This window comes from Ammospiza caudacuta, chromosome 15 (genome assembly GCF_027887145.1).
Source record: "Ammospiza caudacuta isolate bAmmCau1 chromosome 15, bAmmCau1.pri, whole genome shotgun sequence".
Lineage (NCBI taxonomy): Eukaryota > Metazoa > Chordata > Aves > Passeriformes > Passerellidae > Ammospiza > Ammospiza caudacuta.
Window position 1 is genome coordinate 14,984,253 of NC_080607.1, and position 19,518 is coordinate 15,003,770.

Consider the following 19,518-nt stretch of genomic DNA (forward strand, 5'->3'; position numbering starts at 1 on the left):
TGTATAAATGGGGCTTGAGTGTGTTTGCTCTGCTGACTTGGTCATGCATTCAGGATGTTCAGGCTGGTGTAACTGCAGCCCAGGAGGTATTAGTCACGCTGGGAGGACTTCAGTGAATATAAGAGGGCTTCATCTGGGCAGTTTCCAAGGCAACTCTTGCTAATATTTCATTACAATGCTCCTGCCCTCTGCAAGTCCCATGGATTAGGACTGGGAATCTCAGAAAGAAGAGTTGATTGTCAATATTTTGCTTGGATTGAATGTATCCCAGAGGGGGAAAAAATAAAAGGTAAAACATTTCCCTTAGGCAGAGCCACAATGCACAGCTGGAGCTAAACTCTGTCTGTCATCCAGCACTGCCTTGTGCCCTGAGGAGAGTCTTGGGGAGCAAATAACCTTCCCCTAACTGTGTTCCTTGTCACTGACTCAAGAGCTGTTGGTGATTCCCTTGGGGAGGCACAGCCTCTGTGCTGCACTGGGCATCCTCTTCCTCTGGGAAAACGTGAAAATAAAAGGGCATCTTCTGGTGTGGGATATTGCTTGAGATGTTCTTTCCTCTGGGCCAGCAGCAGGAGTCTGTTGCTTGTTCCGAATTACACTTTTCATTGGCTGTGTATTATTTATTATTATTTATATTATGTTTTATTTCTCATTAATAAAACAGGATTTAATAGGAAAATGGCGATACAACTACCCTGTATGGCAGAGATTAGAAGCGCTACTGGGTTTTTATCTGCTACCAGTAATTTCCAATGGATATGAAGTTGGTGGAAGCCAACAAGGGCATGTCATGACCCCATGCCTGAAGAGTATTTATGTGCACATAGCCACAGGGCACAGAAACGGCCCCGGGTGAAGTAATCTGTGGGAGGATGAACTTCCAGGCATTCAAAGAAGTTACAATGACATAGCAGGAGAAGTCCTATTCTCTGAGTCAGGCTTGAGTCTGTTTCCCATTTGCAGTGCTGGATGTGTCCCACCTTTCAGACAAGGAGCAAAATCATGTTCTGTCTGTCTGTCTGTGTGTCTGCGTGTCTGCAGTTTGCCCCCAGTGCTCTGTCACACTCAGGGGAGCATGTAACCTCAGTGTCACAGACATCTTTTTATGAGAATCCTTTCCTTGGGATTTTTTCCTCCTGAGAAGCTGAGAGGCCTCAGGAACAAAATGTAAACAATGGTTATCTGCTGCTGTGGAATGCAACAGGTGCATCTGTGATTGGTCTCATGTGGTTGTTTGTAATTAATGGCCAATCACAGTCAGCTGGCTTGGACAGAGAGTCTGGGACAGTTGCCTTTGTTATCACTCTTTTCTTTCTATTCTTAGCTTAGCTAGCCCTCTGAGATGAAACCTTTTCTTCTATTCTTTTGGTATAGTTATAATGTAATATATATAATAAAATAATAAATCAAGCCTTCTGAAACATGGAGTCAGATCCTCATCTCTTCCCTCATCCTAAGACCCCTGTGACACCCCAGCATTGCTCTGGTTTTCACCCCGAGCACACTCACTCACCCCCTGCTTCCTCCATGGGTTCAGCTTGACACAGAGCTCTTGGTCCTCCTGCAGTGCTGAGCAAGAACCAAAGCTCACCCCAGGAGTAGCTGCACTTTTCTGCTGGGTGAACTGATCTCTGTTGACATGTCAGCTCGTTAAATCTGCAGGGCCCTTCTGGCTGGAGGCAGGGCTGTGTGGCACATTTAGAGCATGATTTAGTTATTAACAGAAAAGCAGCTGTGCTCCTGTTTGAGCTGTGCAAGGAAAAACACACAGCCAGTGATGCCCCAGCCCCGAGCGTGCCCGGGAGACAGCACTTAGGTGTGCCCCGGAATAATACAGAGTTCAGGCTTTAAAAGAAAGTATTTGGGACCTTGCCAGGTAGACAGACAGCATGAATGAAACACCTGTTCTGGCTTAGGGAGGGTTTTGGAACCATTTGATTACCGGGAAGGTACGGGCTGACCTTAAAGGGAATTGAATTCTCTGGTGTAGAGTAACATGTCCTGCTGCATTACGAATCTTCTTGATCTCTTGGTGAAAATGTCCACAGCAGACAGAACACAGATGTCTGCTGCTTTTGGTTTTAACTAAAAGGTGATGCTTGGGCATGGCAAATTGACCAGCTCTGTCTCAAAACAGTCTTTTTCAATTTTGAATAAATGTTAAAGGAGGAACACTATAAAGGAAACAAAGATAAAACACATTAAAGTAATTCTACTGAGAGAGGAAAAATAACTGCTCATTCCAGATGCCTCCCAATCTGGTTCTTGCCAATCCTCCTGGTACTTGGCAGTTTTAGGGGGCTGCATTTTCACATGGTGTAATTCAACTCCAAAAAAGATATAAAGAATTATGTCTTTCCTAGAGTTGCTTCCCATTGAATCTCCTTATCACTCTGGTCTGGTTTGTCCAGGCTTAACCATTTCTGTCAATGTGGCAAAACCAGCACCGGGAATTCTTTCATGAAAGCAGACTACAGCAGATGGTAGTGCGATGAGTTTGGTCATCCCCTCTGGCTTTTGGCTTTATGTGTTCCTAAGAACCAGTCTGAGAAACCGAGGCAGATCCTGGTAAATTCCTCATGCCTTCAACAAAACCCTCCAGCCCTTTCCCACTGCAGATTCAAGCTGTGCCCCAGCTCCCCCGATGCAGAAGGGTTTAAAAAGCTGTAATTGAGCTGTCAGTTTGAAGAACAAACAGGGGAAATGTACTTTAAGGCCTGTTTGCAGAGCTGTCTGTATGTGCATGCGTGGGGGTCTGTGTGAACACGAGGGGAGCTCCTTGGAGCCTCTGTGAGCTCAGCAAACCCCTGCAAACCTCACATGGGACCTGCTGATGATGCCTTTTGTGGGTTTGTTTTACAACTTTCTCAGGTAGAGCCTGCGGAGACTGTAAAATTTTAAAGCTGGAGATGTGCTTGAAGGATATTGATTGCACTTCTGGCTTGTGTTAGTTAACTCCAGCTCATGCAGAATTAGTTCTCAGCTCCTGGTAGCTGCTCCTGACACACTTGAGCCAAGGCACAACACCCTTATAAATGGTGTGGAGTTCTGGGGTCAGCAGAGAGCACAGCTCAGGAAACACCTTCCTCCGCACAGCCTGTTGCAGGGCAGCAGGAAAGTGATTAAATCTTCCCTGAGATAACATGTTCCTGACCCTACACCATACAAAAACCATGGGCTCACTCATTTCTCTTGGCTCAAGCCCTGCTCTCAGTGATGGCTCTGGCTGTGGTGGTGCCTTGGTAGGAAATACTGCAAGGAAATGGGTCTTTCTCCATTGGCCATATGTTGTTTTTCCTGGAGTGAGGAGAGCTCCTTACATTTCTCAGTGTAATAGACTAGATAAAACCAGAGAATTTATTCACAGGAAGCAGAATGTGTCTGTGTCACTGCTGAATTACTCTCTCCTGGCTGTGGGATGCTTCCCTGTGCTCCTGCTGTAGGTTCAAAGGCTCTGTATAGACAGGAAAACTCTCACTTGTAACTTGCAGAATCTTTGTTCAGATTTAGGCACTGGGTTCCCTCATCGAGACAAGTTGTTTGGAGCCCATACATTGAATTTGTTCTCAGATTTCTTTTAAGCTCTTCCTGTCCCTCCACGCCCCCAAACCCCTTCTGCCACTCTACAACTTGCTTGAAGAAAGAGCTTGTGGTTTCTGGTGGCAGCTTTGGGCAAGCTCCTCATGGCCCTGCAGTTTTTAGGGAGGCAAAAGCAAAACCCTCAGTGGAACTGGGATGCCTGTAGCGGGTGCAGATGGATAACAGCATGGCTGAGGTCGTGTTACTACATGCAGGCTCACAGAAGATTGGAGCAGGAATGCTACAGGCTGGATTCTTTTTTTTTTTTTTTCCAGTTTTCTCTGCATTCACTGGTCGTGGTTTAGATTTAAAATAAAAAGTCTCTTCTGCTTCAACACCTCTTATTTGAGAGCATGTCACTGTGACCAGCTTTGTGAGGCCGAGCCAAGAAGCACCAGTGCGAGGCTCAAAAACCAGTAAAATTCAAAGAGGGATCAGAGCAGTAAAGGAATGGCAAATGTCCAGGGATGTTGAAATTTATGCTTAGAAAAAGCTCTTAAATGGAAGAAAGGCTTCACTACTCAAGCTCAGTTCTAGCTGTTATAAATCTTTTCTGGGAGCAGAGTATTCCTCAGCCACCCGTGGGGGTTTTCACTGGAAATGTTTGCTCTGGTGACTCTCAGGTGAGGTGTTAGGCCAGATGGGACTTGTGTCCAGTTCAAATTAGTAAATATGACTTTTTTTCTTGAGTGTGGCCGAAAAGAGATGGCATCAGGGAAGGAGTTTAAGTTGTTAACCTCAACTTTTTGGTTAACCTCTAAATTAAACGTTTAGCAACCCTAACCCTCTGTCTTTTTCTTCCTGTTGCTGGATAAAGACCCTTAGAATGCCCTGTCTTTAAACTAGTTCCATTGCTTCTTGGAAAACTTCAGATCCCCTCAGTTACAGGTAGCCTAAGTATGATTTCAGTCTCCAAACTCTCTTTGACTGCACAGTCAACAGGAGGCCAGTTCAGACTGCAGAAGGGTCACTTTTTCTGCGTGGTGCTCTTGAGTCTGTGCCACAAAACCCACGTGCTAACTGTGATTTCACTTTCCTTAATTGCATTTTGGAAGGGAGATTAATTATATTGCCACTAGAGGGATTACAGATATTAGACTGGCCCAAGTGTTTTGCCCTGAAACTCTTGTGGGGGTGGGAGAAAGTTATTTTCCTAATCTGTGCCCTGCTTTCCTTGTTAACTCTTTTTATGTATTTACAGGTGCCATGGGGTGTAAGTAGCTAATTAAATATGGCATTTGATAAAGTTGAAGGAAGTTTTAATTCCTGTCCTGTGGAGTGTTGGTCTCCCCCACATAAACATGTTAGTTAACGATTACTGCAGAGCAGAAATATTTTCAAAGGTGGCTGTTCCCAGCGGAACCTACTCATTTTCAAGCACGGTTTAAAGGGCAAAGACTGTCTGTTCTCTTGATAAGAATTTGTTTTTAAAGGTTGTATTTAGCTTTTAAAGGCTACATTCATCCGCTTGGAGATAAGATCTTGCATTAAGTGGGGAAACCGGGGGGGAAAGGTCTCCAAAGAGACGGGCGAGCAGGAAGGGGTTAAAAGATGTCTGAAAGCGCTTTAGGAAATCTTTCTGACTGAATGGGTTTGGCGGCCGTGCTTCAGTGCTGCCTCACCATGTGGAACCGGGCACCTCTCACCGCCCTGGCTCTCAAGCCCTGATGTCATGACAATGTGATCCCCGGGAAACAGCTGGCACTGGATGCTCCCGATGGCGTGGGGCAGGAAAGGAATGGCCAAAATGGCAAATCCTCCCCTTCCCGATGCTCGGAGCCAGCAGAATTCCCGGAGCAGCACCTGGCTGGAGGGCTGCCAGTGCCCCACTGCCTGCAGAACCCTGACCATAAATCCATATGTACACTTATATCCATTTATACGCTTAAATGCATATATCCACTTATATCCATGGTGGATATAAGTGGATATATATAAATATATATAAACATAAATATATAAAAATATATATTAAAATATATATAAATCCATCCATACACTTATATCCATTTATACACTTAAATCCATATATATACTTATCCATCCATGGTGGATATAAGTGGATATGTAAATATATTAAAATATATATAAATATATATTTAAATATTAATATAAATATAAAATATAAATATAAATATATATCCATATATACACTTCTATCCATGGTTCTCCACATACAGTAAGAGGGATCTTTCAAAAGCCCCTGAAAGTGCTGAAATCAGTGTAATTGCAGAGCCTGGCTGGTACTCACCATGCGGAAATTCAGTTTGTGGAGCTACATATTTGAGCCACATACACCACAATGGGGTGGTTTTTTGATTGTTTTCTTTTTAAAGCTTTTCATACTTAAGACAGTAGCTTTTCCAAGAGGACTGGTACCTCCTAGGCTGTCCACAGAAAATAGGAAACAAAGAGGATGGATGGTATGATGCAAGGAGCAAATGCCCAGCAGCAGCCTGTGAAGATCTGGACATGCTTTAGAGCTTGTTTTGCATCCTGGGGGGGTTCAAATACCGCAGCAATCCAACTGTTTGGAGTCCAGACCTGGTCTCTTGGTATGTCCTACTTTAAAGATGCAGGCTTGTCCAATTCAGGCACAACATTTTGTGTGTATTATTTAATTCTTGGATTTTAAAACAGTCTGTGTTTGTCAGAAAATCAAAGCAGTGGTCTGATGAGTTAATTTATATTTTGGTCTGTATTTATGTTCAGGTTTTTATCTGTAAAATGTCTTCCCCCCAGCAGCATAAAGAGCTGGCAGTGCATGTGTCACACCACGGAGGGGTTGTCCATGGGCAGCCAGGGGATGGCAGAAAGTTGGGTTATCGCTGAGCTGCTTCCTTCCCCCGTAGGTGAGCAGCTAAAGTCATTTCCCCACAGCCATCCTTTCCGGGGAAAGTGGAACTAAAAGTTTCACTGCCCAAATTAAATGAGAACCCACAGCGCACCTCGAGGAGCGCGAAATGGGTTCGGTCAAGCCCAGTTCCCCTGTTTTGTTAATTAGTAATCGAGTTCTTCCTGCAGATAACCCGATCTATCGCTTAATGGAGTTTACCGTGCTAAAACCCCAGCGAGCCGCCGCGGGCAGCGCAGCCCCGCAGACACAATGGGCACATTGTTCCCTGGGGAGGGGGCGCCATCCTTCACCCCACTCCTCTGGGGCCGGGGGTTTGCAAAGGGTTAACCGGGGCCGGGGGGTTCCCGGGACGGTGAAGGGTTAACCGGGGCCGGGGGTTCCCGTGAAGGGTTAACCGGGGCGGCGGGGCCGGGGGTTCCCGTGAAGGGTTAACCGGGATACGGGGCCGGGGGTTCCCGTGAAGGGTTAACCGGGGCGGCGGGGCCGGGGGTTCCCGTGAAGGGTTAACCGGGATACGGGGCCGGGGGTTCCCGTGAAGGGTTAACCGGGGCGGCGGGGCCGGAGGTTCCCGTGAAGGGTTAACCGGGGCGGCGGGGCCGGGGGTTCCCGTGAAGGGTTAACCGGGGCGGCGGGGCTGCCCGGCCCCTCCCCGCAGCCCGGGGCTGAAGTAGCGCGGCGGCGGCGGAGAGGGGCAGAGCCGAGCGGAGCGGGGCCAGCGGAGCCGGTGCCGCAGCGCTGCCCGGCCCCGCCGAGCGAAGATGGCGAAGGCGGCGGAGCGGGGCGGTGTGTGGCTCCTGTCCCTGCTGTCCCTGCTGCCGCTGCCCGCCGCCGCCCGGCCGCCCGCCTCCTTCCCCAGCGATGTGAACGGGCACAGCCTCCACCCGCCCTACTTCAACCTGGCCGAGGGCACCCGCATCTCCGCCACCGCCACCTGCGGCGAGGAGCCGGCGGGCGCCGGCAGCCGGCGCGCCGTGGAGGATCTGTACTGCAAGCTGGTGGGGGGCCCGGTGGCCGGGGGGGACCCCAACCAGACCATCCAGGTACGGCCGGGCCGGGGATGAGGGCACGGAGCCCCCCTTTGTGCGCCGCTGAGGGCAGCGGGGCCGGGCGGGCAGGGCCCCGCTCCCCGCGGGTGTTCGCACGCATCCCCCGGGCGGAGCGGCCGCGGCTGGGTCGGGGCTGCGGGCTCTGGTTGTGGGACAAGCAGGGAGAGCTGGTGCCGGGGCATCGGTGCTGGGGGCTCTGGTTGTGGGACAAGCAGGGAGAGCTGGTGCCGGGGCATCCCCCGGAGCAGCGGGGCTGGGGGCACGCACGTGTTCGGGCTCTCTCCCAGCCCTGCCGAGAGTTGCTCGAACGGAGCGCGGCTCGTTCTTTTTAAAGTTGTGGGTTCTTTGTGTTTATAAAGTCGCGGGCAAACCAGCACCTAAATTCCCTTTGGTAGTCAGGGAATTGTTACGGTGAATGTGATAGTGATTACTTCGATGCGCCTCGAACTGATAATATTTACATTGATGTGTTTTAACTCGGTGCGTTCGGTGGGGCATTGGGATGAGCAGAGGGGAAGGTTCCAAGAGTGGATTTTACAAGCCAGTGTCAGGTGATTTATCTCAGGGGTCCCATTTTAAGCTGCCCAGAGGGAGCTTGCAGCCAGGAATGCGGACGGTAAAAGCTGCAGTGCAGTGCAACAGCCATGGCTCCCTTGAAGGGAGGAAAGAACAGTTGTAAAGGGGCTTGTAAAACACCGCGTTTAGTTGCAGGAACTCCAGAGCCAGTGTCCCCCCTGAGGGCAGCCCGAGCCGGGAAGAGCAGCTCTGATTTGAAATGCTCCTGCAGCCAGCCATGCAGCCACCAGCTGCTGCTCGGTGTTTTCTGCTTGTGAGAGTTGTGAGAGCCGTGGTGCCACTCACCTGTTGCAGTGGTGTTATCCCTGTTGTACATAACAAGGACGAGCAAAGGAAAACTGTCAGTTTCTCTGACCAAGCCTTTCTCAGCCTTTCGGTGGGGGTGGCTTTGTTACAAGATCATCTCTAAAGCATTTTTCTCATTCTGGCCCACATTCTCCTGAGTTAGTGCTGCACTAGGAATTTTCCAGCCATTGTGTGGTTGTGACACGGAATTTTGCTGTCTGTGTGGTATAAATGGTTGAAGATGTCACTGGATGGCAAAAACCTGACGTATCCTCCTGCGAGCTCTGCCACCTTTTAAAGCCATGTCTCACTTCACTGCATTGTAAAATAGAAGTTTTGCCTGAAGTCCCCATGTCTCACTTCCCTGCACTGTAAAATAGAAGTTTTGCTTGAAGTCCCCATGTCTCACTTCCCTGCACTGTAAAATAGAAGAAGTTTTGCCTGAAGTCCCAGTAGCAGGAGGCTTACAGGGACCTCCATGTAGTAATTCTGCCTCCAGTGAGGCAGAGGAGTAAGGAAAGGTGAAGAAGTAACTGATGCTCTGTGCGCTTGCAAACAAATATGTGAACACTGTGCCAAGCAAAACGGGGAGGATAAAGCTGCTTGGAGAAGCTGGCAAATGTGGGTGTGCATTTATCACTCCACGTGTGTCCATCTGTGCTCTGGCCACCCTGCTAGCTCAGCATGACACGCAGCACTAAGGATGCTGCTGACTGAAATAACCCCTTCAGGCTGTCCCAGCTCTGGGGGCAGCCCCAGCATCCCCCCAGTGCCAAACACAGCTCCTGAGCTCTGGAATTCTGCAGCCACCCCTTCCTGTCCCCTGTGCAGCTCTGGCACACGGGGGCTTTGATCTGAGCACCGCTTCCCAGGCCAGCGGGCTGCACTCAGTCTGAAAGCTTTAGAAAACTCCTTTTGTAGTGGCTCCTTTCCATGACCACAGGCAGCACCTAAAAGGGAGGGGAGGAAACAGGAGGCATCAGAGCAGAGGTCAGAGTTCCCAATTCATCCCCTTCGGGGGTCCTGGCACCACCCGGTGACTGAAGCAAGGAGGGAGGTGGGAGGGAAGTGTTCAATTTGAGCAGGCTGAAACAATAATGAGCTCCACATGCATGGCCTCGCTGCCTGCTGTCCCACCAGCCCAGAGCCCCTGCCCCCCTCCATTCACCTGCTCATTGCTGTGTGATGTGCTCTGGCATAAGGAGTTGTCATCAGGAATACTGGAAAAATGCCACTTGGGACCTTCCAAGGGACATCCACGTGCTGTGGTGGTGAAGGGACATTTGCTTGGTTAAAGGCCTGGGATAAACATTAATTTAGTTGTCTAATAAATTAGTTGAGTTAGTTCTCTATTTTCTGCTGGTTTAATTTGACGTTATGGAAGGCTTCAGAAAAAGGGAGTTCACTGACTTCTAAACATGATGGTCTTAAAATGTCAATAATCATTAAGTTTTCTGAAGCAAACTGCCTTAAAGACACTTGCAGTGGTTTTGGCACAGCTTGTGGGAAGGCTGTAAACCTTTTCAAGGAGTTTCCTTTGCTTTATTCAGGGCTTTTTGGCAGGAGGCTGCATTTCCAACTGTGGGGGGCTTTTCAGTCTGGAAGGATGTGAGGCACAGCAAGGCTGAGGTGTGCTGAAAGGGACTTGCCCTGGAGATTTGCTTGTCACATTCACTCCTCATATGGGCCAGCCTTGCTTTAATGATAATATCTGGAGGATAAGGCAGAGGAGAGATCATAGATTTATTTTTTTTTGTTTAAGCTTTACTGGAGGCGCTGTCTTCCAAGGCAGACAAGCCTGCAAAGGCAGAGCTGTGTGCTCGTGTTGCCCATCCCAGCCTGTGCCTGGGGGCTGTTCCAGAGCCAGCGAGGACGGTGCACTGCTCCTCAGGGTGGGGCAGGGCTGCAGATTATTGTTGCAGATTACGATTGTAGCAGTGAGGCTGGTTACTGGCATTCATTACAGCAATTACAGACCTCAGAATTTAAGAATGCGCAATAAATTTGAGTGATTTCAAAGCAGTGCTGCTTGTGCCTTCCTCAGAAGCCTGTTCACAGCACTGAGCTGCAAGCCCTGAGCTGTCCTTGCCAGTGTGGGCACTGACCAGAGCTCTGGCCCTCTCACACTTCCAGGTGTTGATAAGAGATGGAATATGGAGATGTTTCATCCCTGAATGTCTCAGAATTCTCTTTTGATACACTGTGGTGTCAGTGACCATTTGTGCTGGTGCCTCTGTATCCCGTGTTCCACCTGGTGTGTGGCAGAAGGAATCTGATTCAGTCCTCAGTGCTCCAGGTGACCATTGGTGCTGTACCTCTCTGTAGGTGTCTCTTCTGTGTTTGCACCTATGATAGTGTTGGATTTCAGTGGTTTAGCTGGCTGAAAGCACAGGTTTGGAACAAGTTGTTGCCCATGGTGAGACAGCCTCTGCCTAACGCTGTGTGAGCAGCTGACCTGCAGGGACAGCCCTGGGAGCAGCTTGCAACAGGCACTTTGTCTCAAACAGAACTTTTTACACCCCATTTCCTGCCCTTTCTACCTCATCCCCAGCAGCCCTGTGCTCCCTGTGGCTTTCTGATAAATCAGGTGAGGGGAGCTGCTGTTGGGTCACGGCAGGGCCAGATAAACTGGCACAAAGCCACCTGTGTCCCCTGAGAGAGGGGCCAGCAGGGTGCCCAGTTGTTCTGTATGCTCAGGGGAAACTTCAGAGCTCCCAGTGCCCTGAGCAGGATCAGGCCTTGCAGGTCTCTGGAAGCTGCCCCTCATTGAAACCCCCTCCTTATCTCTCTGCAGTTTGCTCTGATAGTGGCAGTTTTATGTTCTCTGAGCTGCCCTGCAGTTCCCTGTGTTGCTGCTGAAGTTCTTTTGGCCATACCTTTGTAGTGTCCACCCCTGAACTGCTCTGGCTACCTGCAGTCTCTGCTAAGCCTACTGCTCACAATTGCTTTTTAATTAAAATCCTCTTGCTGATGTCAGAACTTCCCTGTAGAGAACCTGACCCAATGTGCAGGAGCCTGAGCTGCTCTAAAACACAAATAGCTGGAAATGATTCTGGTCAGGTTTAGGTTTGGCTCTAATGAAAAACTAATGAGCACCTGGTGCATCAGAGAGGATAATCACACTTTGAACAGCAAACCTGCTTCAGCCGTGGATGTGTTCCCAGCCCAGCAGGGACAACAGCAGCATTATAAATGTGGAGCAGCTGATCCTAATTTTTACTCCTCTCTTACTCAGCTTGAAGTGACTGTCTCCCATCAATGTGAAGTCTGGGTTCAAAATGGTTTTTACATCTGTGGCAAGAATTTAAAGTATGAAAGCACTTTTTTTTTTTTTTTTTTTTTTTTTTTTTTTTTTTTTTTTTTTGTTATTTATCCCTGTTTTGTAACCTTGCCTCACTTCCCCCCCACCTCAGTGTTGTGCTGAAATTTCCACACAACCTGTTGCACCGGTTCCCATTAAAGGTTTGAGCTTGGAGAGTTGGGTCAGTTTTATCTGGTCTGCTCTCCCTCCTGGCTCAAAGCATGTCCAAACCAGCCTTGTGACCTCTCTGTACACTGAGTGCTCCCTGCATCTATGTCAGCCTTACCTGGATGGCTTTAGCTCCCCTTTTCTTTGGCCTTGTGCTTACCCTCATTTTTGGAGGAATTAATTTAAAAGTGTTATTGTTCAGGATAACTTGTATTGCATTTTTGTCTGTAAGTAACAAAATATGTGGTAGTGGGGACTAATGCTGTGAAATCTTTCATTTGCACTGAGATTGCTCCAGAGTTTGGAGGATCTGGAAAATCAGATGCTCTGTAGTGGCCCTGCCTTGCCTCAGCCCTGGCAGGGGCAGGAAGGGGATTGCCTGTCTTGAGATCTTGTACCTGGTGCAATATTAACACTGGCTGCAGCTGGGGCAGGCAAGGGCAGCATTCCTGCCTGGGGATAACTGTGCCTTTAAAAGGAAAACTGCCTCTAACACAGCTCCCTTCCAGGCTGTTTGTAGCAGCGATTCAAGTGACACAACAGTGGCTCCACACAGCAATTTGCCAGTTTTCAGGGGGCTTTGCAGGTTTCTTTGAGCGTGGGTCAGATTCATTTGTCCTTTAATGAGAGAGAAAGAATTGCCCCTAACAGCTCAGGGCTTTGTCTGATCCTGCTCAGGAGGTGCTGTTGAAGTTGTGGGGTTGTTTTCTCTGGCAGCGTGTCCACGGAGCTGACAAAGCCACCCCAGGCCACAAAAGCAAGGCAGAGAAGTGGTGGCAGTCCCTGGCCAGCTGACAGCTGGGGCTGTCCCTTTCTGGCCTTGCATTGCAGCATCAGCAGCAAAAGGAACTTGGCTGCGAGACTGAGCTTGAAAATGCAGCTGAAAGAGCTGTATTGTGAGCTGAATAGGTGGGCAAGAAACACACTGCAGGGAGCTGGGCAGAGGAGCTGCCAGTCTGAGACCATAGAAATGACTGAATGGTGCTGGGCAGGGGTATGTGAGAGCGGCAGCCCCAGCACAGGAGCTGCTGGCCATGGAGTCTGAGCCTCTGCTCTCCACTGCAGTGCAGCTTCTCCCTCAGACACTCCTGCCTCTGGTAACCTTTGAGTCTGGGATCCTTTGTCCATGTTCACTGCACATCTGAAATTCAGAAGGGATGCTGCTCTGAGCAGCCCAGATTCTACACTGTGTGGTTGTGGGGGTTTTGAACCTTTTCATGTGCCTTTTTGCATCCACACTTTAAATTGGTGCAGACAACACGTTCTGTATCTTGATTGGCATTAGCAGGCTGCATTTTCTGAATTGAATGAAACCCTCTATTTTCTGAATTGCTGTGATACCTGACTGCTCTGTACCACATTTTTCTGGCCATAATTAAATGTTGTTTTTTTGTACTTTCTGCCAGGGCCAGTACTGTGACATCTGCTCCTCTGCAAACAGCAACAAGGCCCACCCCATCACAAATGCCATCGATGGGACCGAGCGCTGGTGGCAGAGCCCCCCTCTGTCCCGGGGGCTGGAGTTCAACCAGGTCAACGTCACCCTGGACCTTGGACAGGTAACACAAATCCTTTCTTCTTTGTGTTGGTGAGGAACTGCTTTTCTGCTTCTGAAATCCTTTAGTGGACCTCGCTGGAAGTGTGGAACAAAATCCACTCGTTTAATGACAGGGTTAAGTTTGGTTAAAATATAGAAGGGAAAACTTCTTGTCTGTCATATTAACTACATTGTGCTCTTTGTTGTTATTATTTAGATTTTCCCAAAAAGCTGAGTCTCCTGTGGAAACTCATTAGGTTATGCAGATACCATTCCCCTTAGAGGGTACCTGCCTCTCAAACGGGGACACTTAGCAAAGCCTCACCCCAAAATGGGAAAATAGAGCCCTGAGAAATTCAAGGCTCTGAAACTTTTAACTGGTGTGTTTACAACTTTCTAAAAAACAGCAAGTCCCTGCTGAAGGTCTTCCTATAAAAGACAAAGGGTGACAATGGATGTTTGCTCTCTAATGGTGGTAAGTCACAGGAGTCTGTGGATGGGGCAGTTTTGGAGGTCACCTCTCCCCAGCGGACCTGTTTGTTGTGGTTGCTCAGCAGCCTTTTGGGGGCTGAGTCACAGTCCCTTTGGGACTTTCCTTTGTTTTGTAGGGGTTTCAAGATTTTTCAGATACCAAAACTTTACCGTGACTTCTCAGGTGGATCTTTCACTCTCTCTGCTAGAGTAAAGGCTCATTTGTCAGTGCAATTTGCACGGTGCCTGACTCCAAATTTACATCCAGAGGTGGCCAGTCTGCAGTGATGGTGTACCCTTCAGTTAGGTGCCTCAAACACACACTTGAGTCCCCAGGCTCAAGTGCTCTGCTCCCTGCCTTGCTGTAGCACTCGTTTGGAGTCTGCAAACTGTGGAGCCAAACACCCTTCATAAATTTGGTCTCTCCATGAGTGCCAGCTGCCTCAAGCTGTGCTGTACCAGCAGCAGTGAAATATCTGCTGCTGACCATGGAGTCTGAGCCTCTGCTCTCCATTGCAGTGCAGCTTCTCCCTCAGACACTCCTGCCTCTGGTAACCAGTCCTTTGAGTCTGGATCCTTTGTCCATGTTCACTGCATATCTGAAATTCAGAAGAGATGCTGCTCTGAGCATTCTGCACTGGGTGGTTGTGGGGGTTTTGAGTCTTTTCATGTACCTTTTTGCACCCACACTTTAAATTGGTGCAAACAACACATTCTGTGTCTTGATTGGCATTAGCAAGCTGTATTTTCTGAAATGAATGAAACCCTCTATTTTCTGAATTGCACGACACCTGACTGCTCTGTACCATGTTTTTCTGGCCAGTATTAAATGTTGTTTTTTGTACTCTCCATTGCAGTGCAGCTTTGTGTGGGCAAAGCCTGCTGGAGCTGAGCCCTCCCCAGCAGAGGTGGCATCTGCTGTGTCTGTCTTTTAGAAACGTCCCAGCTGGCAGGGATGTGCATGGCTGTGCACTCACTCCCCTGTGACCAAGGGCCAGCCTGCAATGGAGCTTCTCCTCCTCTTGTCCCTGTCCCTGACAGCTCTCTGGCTTTGGGCCAGAGCTAACCCAGCTGCCCAGTGTGCCTGCAAGCTGCTGGGCTTGGCTCTCCTGGGGGTTTGCAGCCTTCAGAGCTGCTGTGCTGGGAGCCAGAACCTGGAGTCATTTGGGAGTTAAAACCGTGTTAAAACTGAGCTGGTCTACATTGACATTCTCTCTCTTGAGTCTGTTTGCCCTCAGAACCCAGGCAGGTGGGATTGCACCATCATTTCTGCAGGACTAATATCAGAATTCGCATGTGTCGTGCTGGTGGCAGATGCTTCACCTGGTGTGAAATGTTTCTGCCATTTTCTCTGGGCTCACAGACCCTCTGCTTCCCTGTCACCTTTGCAATACGTGATAAACCCAGCTGGTGCCAAAAGCAGCACAAGCCTAAATAAATCTTCGGCTGGTTTTAGTGGCTTCCCCTTCGTACACGGCCTCATTGCATGTAATTGCTATAATCACCTGTTTATGCTCCTGGTGAGAGTTCTTTGCTTTTAACTGCTTTGTTTTGGTAGGTCAGGCAATAGAAACAGATTAAATGTGAGAGAATCGCCAATTTCCTCCTTTTGAAGTTGACTCTGGTTGAAAGGATAGAGGAGAGGGAAGTTCTTGGGCCCCAGTGTGGTCAGCAGGGCAGGTGCAGGATCAGGCCATGTACCTGGCAGCCAGGCTTCCCAAATTCCTGGGATTCCAGTGAGAGCTGCACAGGTAGCAACACTCTCCTAGGCAGGTCTGACAGCAGGGCATTTTTTGGCTGGCAAACAAAGCCTCTCCTTGCTCTGTGTATCAATCCAGAGAGCTCTTGGACCAATTAATGTTTAATTTAAGGGACTGACAGCCACTAAAAGCCTTTGTCCCTATGGGAGCTCATAGTGCCTGGGGTGCTGATGGCACTGGGGGCACCCAGGGCTGGCACAGGGGTTGTGGTGTCAGTCCCTTCCTTTGCTGCTCTGCTTTCCTGCTGCCTCCATCCCTCTCCAGCCATAATTACCAGCTGGAATTGGCTTTCTCCAGCCTTTGGCAAGGCTGTGGCAATTGGGAGAGGGGCAGTTCATTAAGCAGCCTGTTGCTCTTTGCTTTTTAAGCTGGCTGGGAGCTCGCTCTCCTCACAGGGGTGTTAAAATCCTGTGGGAAGGAGAGAAGGAGGAATATTCACAGCCAGCAAATGAGCTCCAGCATGGCTTGGGCTGGCCACCCAGCCGGTGTGAGGATATTGAACACTCTCCTCACAGCCCAAGCTTAATGGCTTCCTCAGCAAGGTGGGTCAGGGCTCCCACCATGGCTGGGGAAGGGGCTGTGTGCAGGTATCTGCTGGGGGTTGGATGGGAATTGCTCCTGCTGGTACCTTGTCTGTTCCTGCCTCCTTGGGGAGGAGTGATTCTTCTTGTCAGAATTGGTGGGGGAGAAAGACTACAAGAGAAGAAGTCACTTGAAGGTTTCCATGTCTTAGTGCCAGAAAGATGATGAACAGCGCCAGGGAGGAAAGCTAAATGGATTTTAGGAGATGCTGAGGAGTGTGGAGGGGGAATTTTTTTTTCTTGCTTTTAATCATGGCCTTTTGCTTAGTATATTTAGGATAAATGGCTGGGCCACTGCATGAATTTGGTGTAAAATACACCATAAAGCACAGCTCAGGTTTTGGAGTAGAACTGAGAAGACGCTGCTGTCACTGGACAATCTGGATTTGTCAAAATCCCAAAAAGTGGCTGTCCTGCCTGGCTTGGAGGGCAGAGGTCCATGTTGTGGTGGAGGCTCCTAAAGCTGCTGTGCTGCTGCTCAGCTCCAGGCTCTTCTCCTGCCTGGGTTCTCCAGCCAGCTGAAATGGGAACGTTCCTCTGCTGCAGAGGGACAGGACACCATGACTCACATCCACCATGGGACCTGTCCCCTGTGATCCTGCTGTGATTAAATGCCACAGTGGGTGGAGGGGGAGGAAGGGGTGTGATGGAAGATTCTTTTTTTTTGTCTTTCCCCCCCCACCAAAAAGGTCGTTTGAGTCAGAGCTGACAAGGTTTAGGGAAACATGAATGGCTGGCTCCCTGCCAGAGCCTGACATCTTCCTTGCATGAAGGTGAAGCCGGGCCAGCCCTTCCTTGAGATGTTTATGGATAGTTGGTGCTTTATGATAAACTCTGGGGGAGGAATGCTTGCAGTCATGCAAGAGCAGGAGCTTCGTGCCAGTGCTTGCTTGGGGTTAATTCCTGCAGTGGGAGCGTGGCTGGGCAGCAGCCCCCATCTCCTCTGCTGGCCCTGGGGACACCAGGGAGCAGCAGGATTCCAGACTGAAGCTGTGCAGAGAGTTTTGGGTGATACCCCAGAGGTATTTAGTTGCCTGACAGACATTGACATCCATTCACTTCTGCTGAGCAGAGAGGAGAAGCCTCCTCCTCCTTTGGAGACCTCCAGAGCTCCTTGAATGCAGCTCCCTTTGGACTTAGAAGGAGGAAAGGGAGTTGCATTTATTGGTAATTCACAGAGGTGGAAAGGAAATGAAAGGAACTGTGAGCCACACTCCAGGGCCAGTGCCAAGATGGGGTTTGTAGTCACTGGGATGTGTCACAGCAAGGGAGTAATTGATAACTTTTGGGGTGCTTTGAGAAGAACCTCCTGAGTTTTCCAGTAATTGCAAGGGGATCTGCCAGAGCTGCTGCATTTTCTGGCCTCTGAACAGGTTAACCTGTGCTTGCCAGGCTCTCCCAGCTCCACAGTGAAGGTGTTGTTACACAAAACACACCAGGTGCTTCAGCCCTTGGCAGCAGGCTGCTGGTCTCTCAGTGTGAGACTTGGCTCTAAAGGAGCTGGGTGTTTTTCCTGTGGTGGATTTTCAGGACATAAACCTGCTTCCTTTCCCTTTGGCACTGCAGACGTGGTCCCTCAGGACCAGCTTTGCACAGTGGTTTGATGTGCAGGTGTAGCTGAATGCCTGACTTGCATGAACAGCCCAATCCTTGCTGTGTGAGCTGTGTTCTTGTTAATGAGTATTAAATTCTTGCTTATCTTTGGCAGATCTGGACTGGGTTAGATGTGGCCTAATGCTAAAGCAGCACCACTGATCCAGAGCATAGTGCCTTGGGTGTAAAAACACTGAAATTTTCTTTCACCTCAGTTTCTTACCTCCCATTTAGTTGAAATAGTGGTGGGAGCTGCTGGTGGAGGTATCCAGGAGCCCTCTGTGAAAGGCAGCTGGAAGGAAATCCCTGCAGAGTCATGGGCTTGAGGCTCACCTCCCTGTTCCCAGCAAAAGCTTTCAACGTGAGGAGGAATCTGATGTTCATTCTCTGGCTTAATTAATTGAAAAACCCCTCTTGAGGGAGTTACCTCATGAAATCCCAAGAGAGCACTCAGGGTTCTTCATGAATAAAGATGATGTCCTGGAGGCTGCTTGGTGTGGGATAGGGGGTGATGGTCATCCAAGCATTTCCAGCTGAAAACTGTTTAAATTTCTCCCTTTTTTTCACTTTGTTCCTTTTGCAACTTCATTTCTGTTGCTTGGGAGCCCTTACAGCCTCTGGGTGATGAAGCTGCTGCTCACATTTCCCTCAAGGGCACTCTTGTTCATTCTTGCTGTGCACAGGGGGAAAGTTGAAGTCTCTTTTTTCCCTTCCCCTCACTGGGGATATATCCTGCAGCATTTTCCTCAGCACTCACCCCTGGAAAATGCACAGTGTCCATTTCTCTCAGGCTTTACCTGCCTGGTGTTTTCCATGGAGCATTGCAAGAATGGATCAGGATTCCAGATTTTTTTTTTTTTGGTACATGTTTTTTACTTTTCTTAGCTTCTCTTACTGCTGAGGAGTAGCTATTTGGTATTTACTCCTCCTTGGTCCTCACTGTGCTGGGGCACCACTGTGGGAAAGGGGTAGGAGAGCTTAGTGACATTTATTGTGAGCTTTTGCACCTTAAATAAAGGGCTGGGGCGTAAAATCTCTAACAAAGACCTTCTTTCTCCAAATTGTTCTCTGGCTGTTGCAGCAAAAGCAGCATTAAAAATAAAGCACATTAAGTAGGCTGAGCAGAAATCTTTTTTACTTTCAGCAGCTGAGCCTGTGGTCTCTTCTCCTGTGTAGAGTCCTCTCCAATTGCCATAAAATCCTTCAAAAGTAACTCAGGATCTTTGTAGGTTTTAGAACTGTAGCTCCCTGATCTGAGATGGTCTGTGGCTCACATTTAACTGCAGAGAGTGTTCAGTGCTGGATGTAGCATAGAAGCCAGCTGTACATTTGTAATTCCTCTGGGCAACAAAAGGTGTGACTGGGAGAGCGTGCAGCACTGGGAGCTGGCACCCAGCCCAAGTGAATGGATCTTCTCTCCCCATTTATTTCACACTTTATTGTTTAAATTAACTTAGCTGTGAAGTCTCTTCTGTTTCTTCAAAGCTGCGGTTCCCCTGACCTGCACCAGCAACTATTGAAATTTTTTTTCGTTTCTGGTGCTGATTTTTGCTTTCAGTTAGCACAGAAAGGTCGAGAAGGGCCATGTGCCAGCTCCCCCCAGATTCCTGGCTCCAGGGGCTGCGTGGGAGCTGCTCAGGTGAGCGGGAAGGGAGAGGCTGGTTGTTAATCAAGTGGGGATCTGTCTCCTCTGGCAGCCAGAGCAGAGCCATCCTCTCCTTTACAAACAGCCCTGCCAAATTGGATGCCAAGCTCCTGAGCAGC

At 49.0% G+C, this 19,518-nt stretch overlaps 1 protein-coding gene across 1 annotated transcript in view; it reads left to right on the plus strand.

Moving 5' to 3' along the window:
- The first annotated feature begins 7,194 nt into the window (after positions 1-7,194).
- LAMA5 (laminin subunit alpha 5) overlaps positions 7,195-19,518 on the plus strand; it is an 87,362-nt gene continuing 75,038 nt past the window's right edge. The window contains exons 1-2 of the mRNA XM_058814954.1: positions 7,195-7,476; positions 13,219-13,371. Of these exons, the coding sequence (XP_058670937.1) occupies positions 7,195-7,476; positions 13,219-13,371 (435 nt within the window). The remainder of the gene's footprint in view (positions 7,477-13,218; positions 13,372-19,518) is intronic.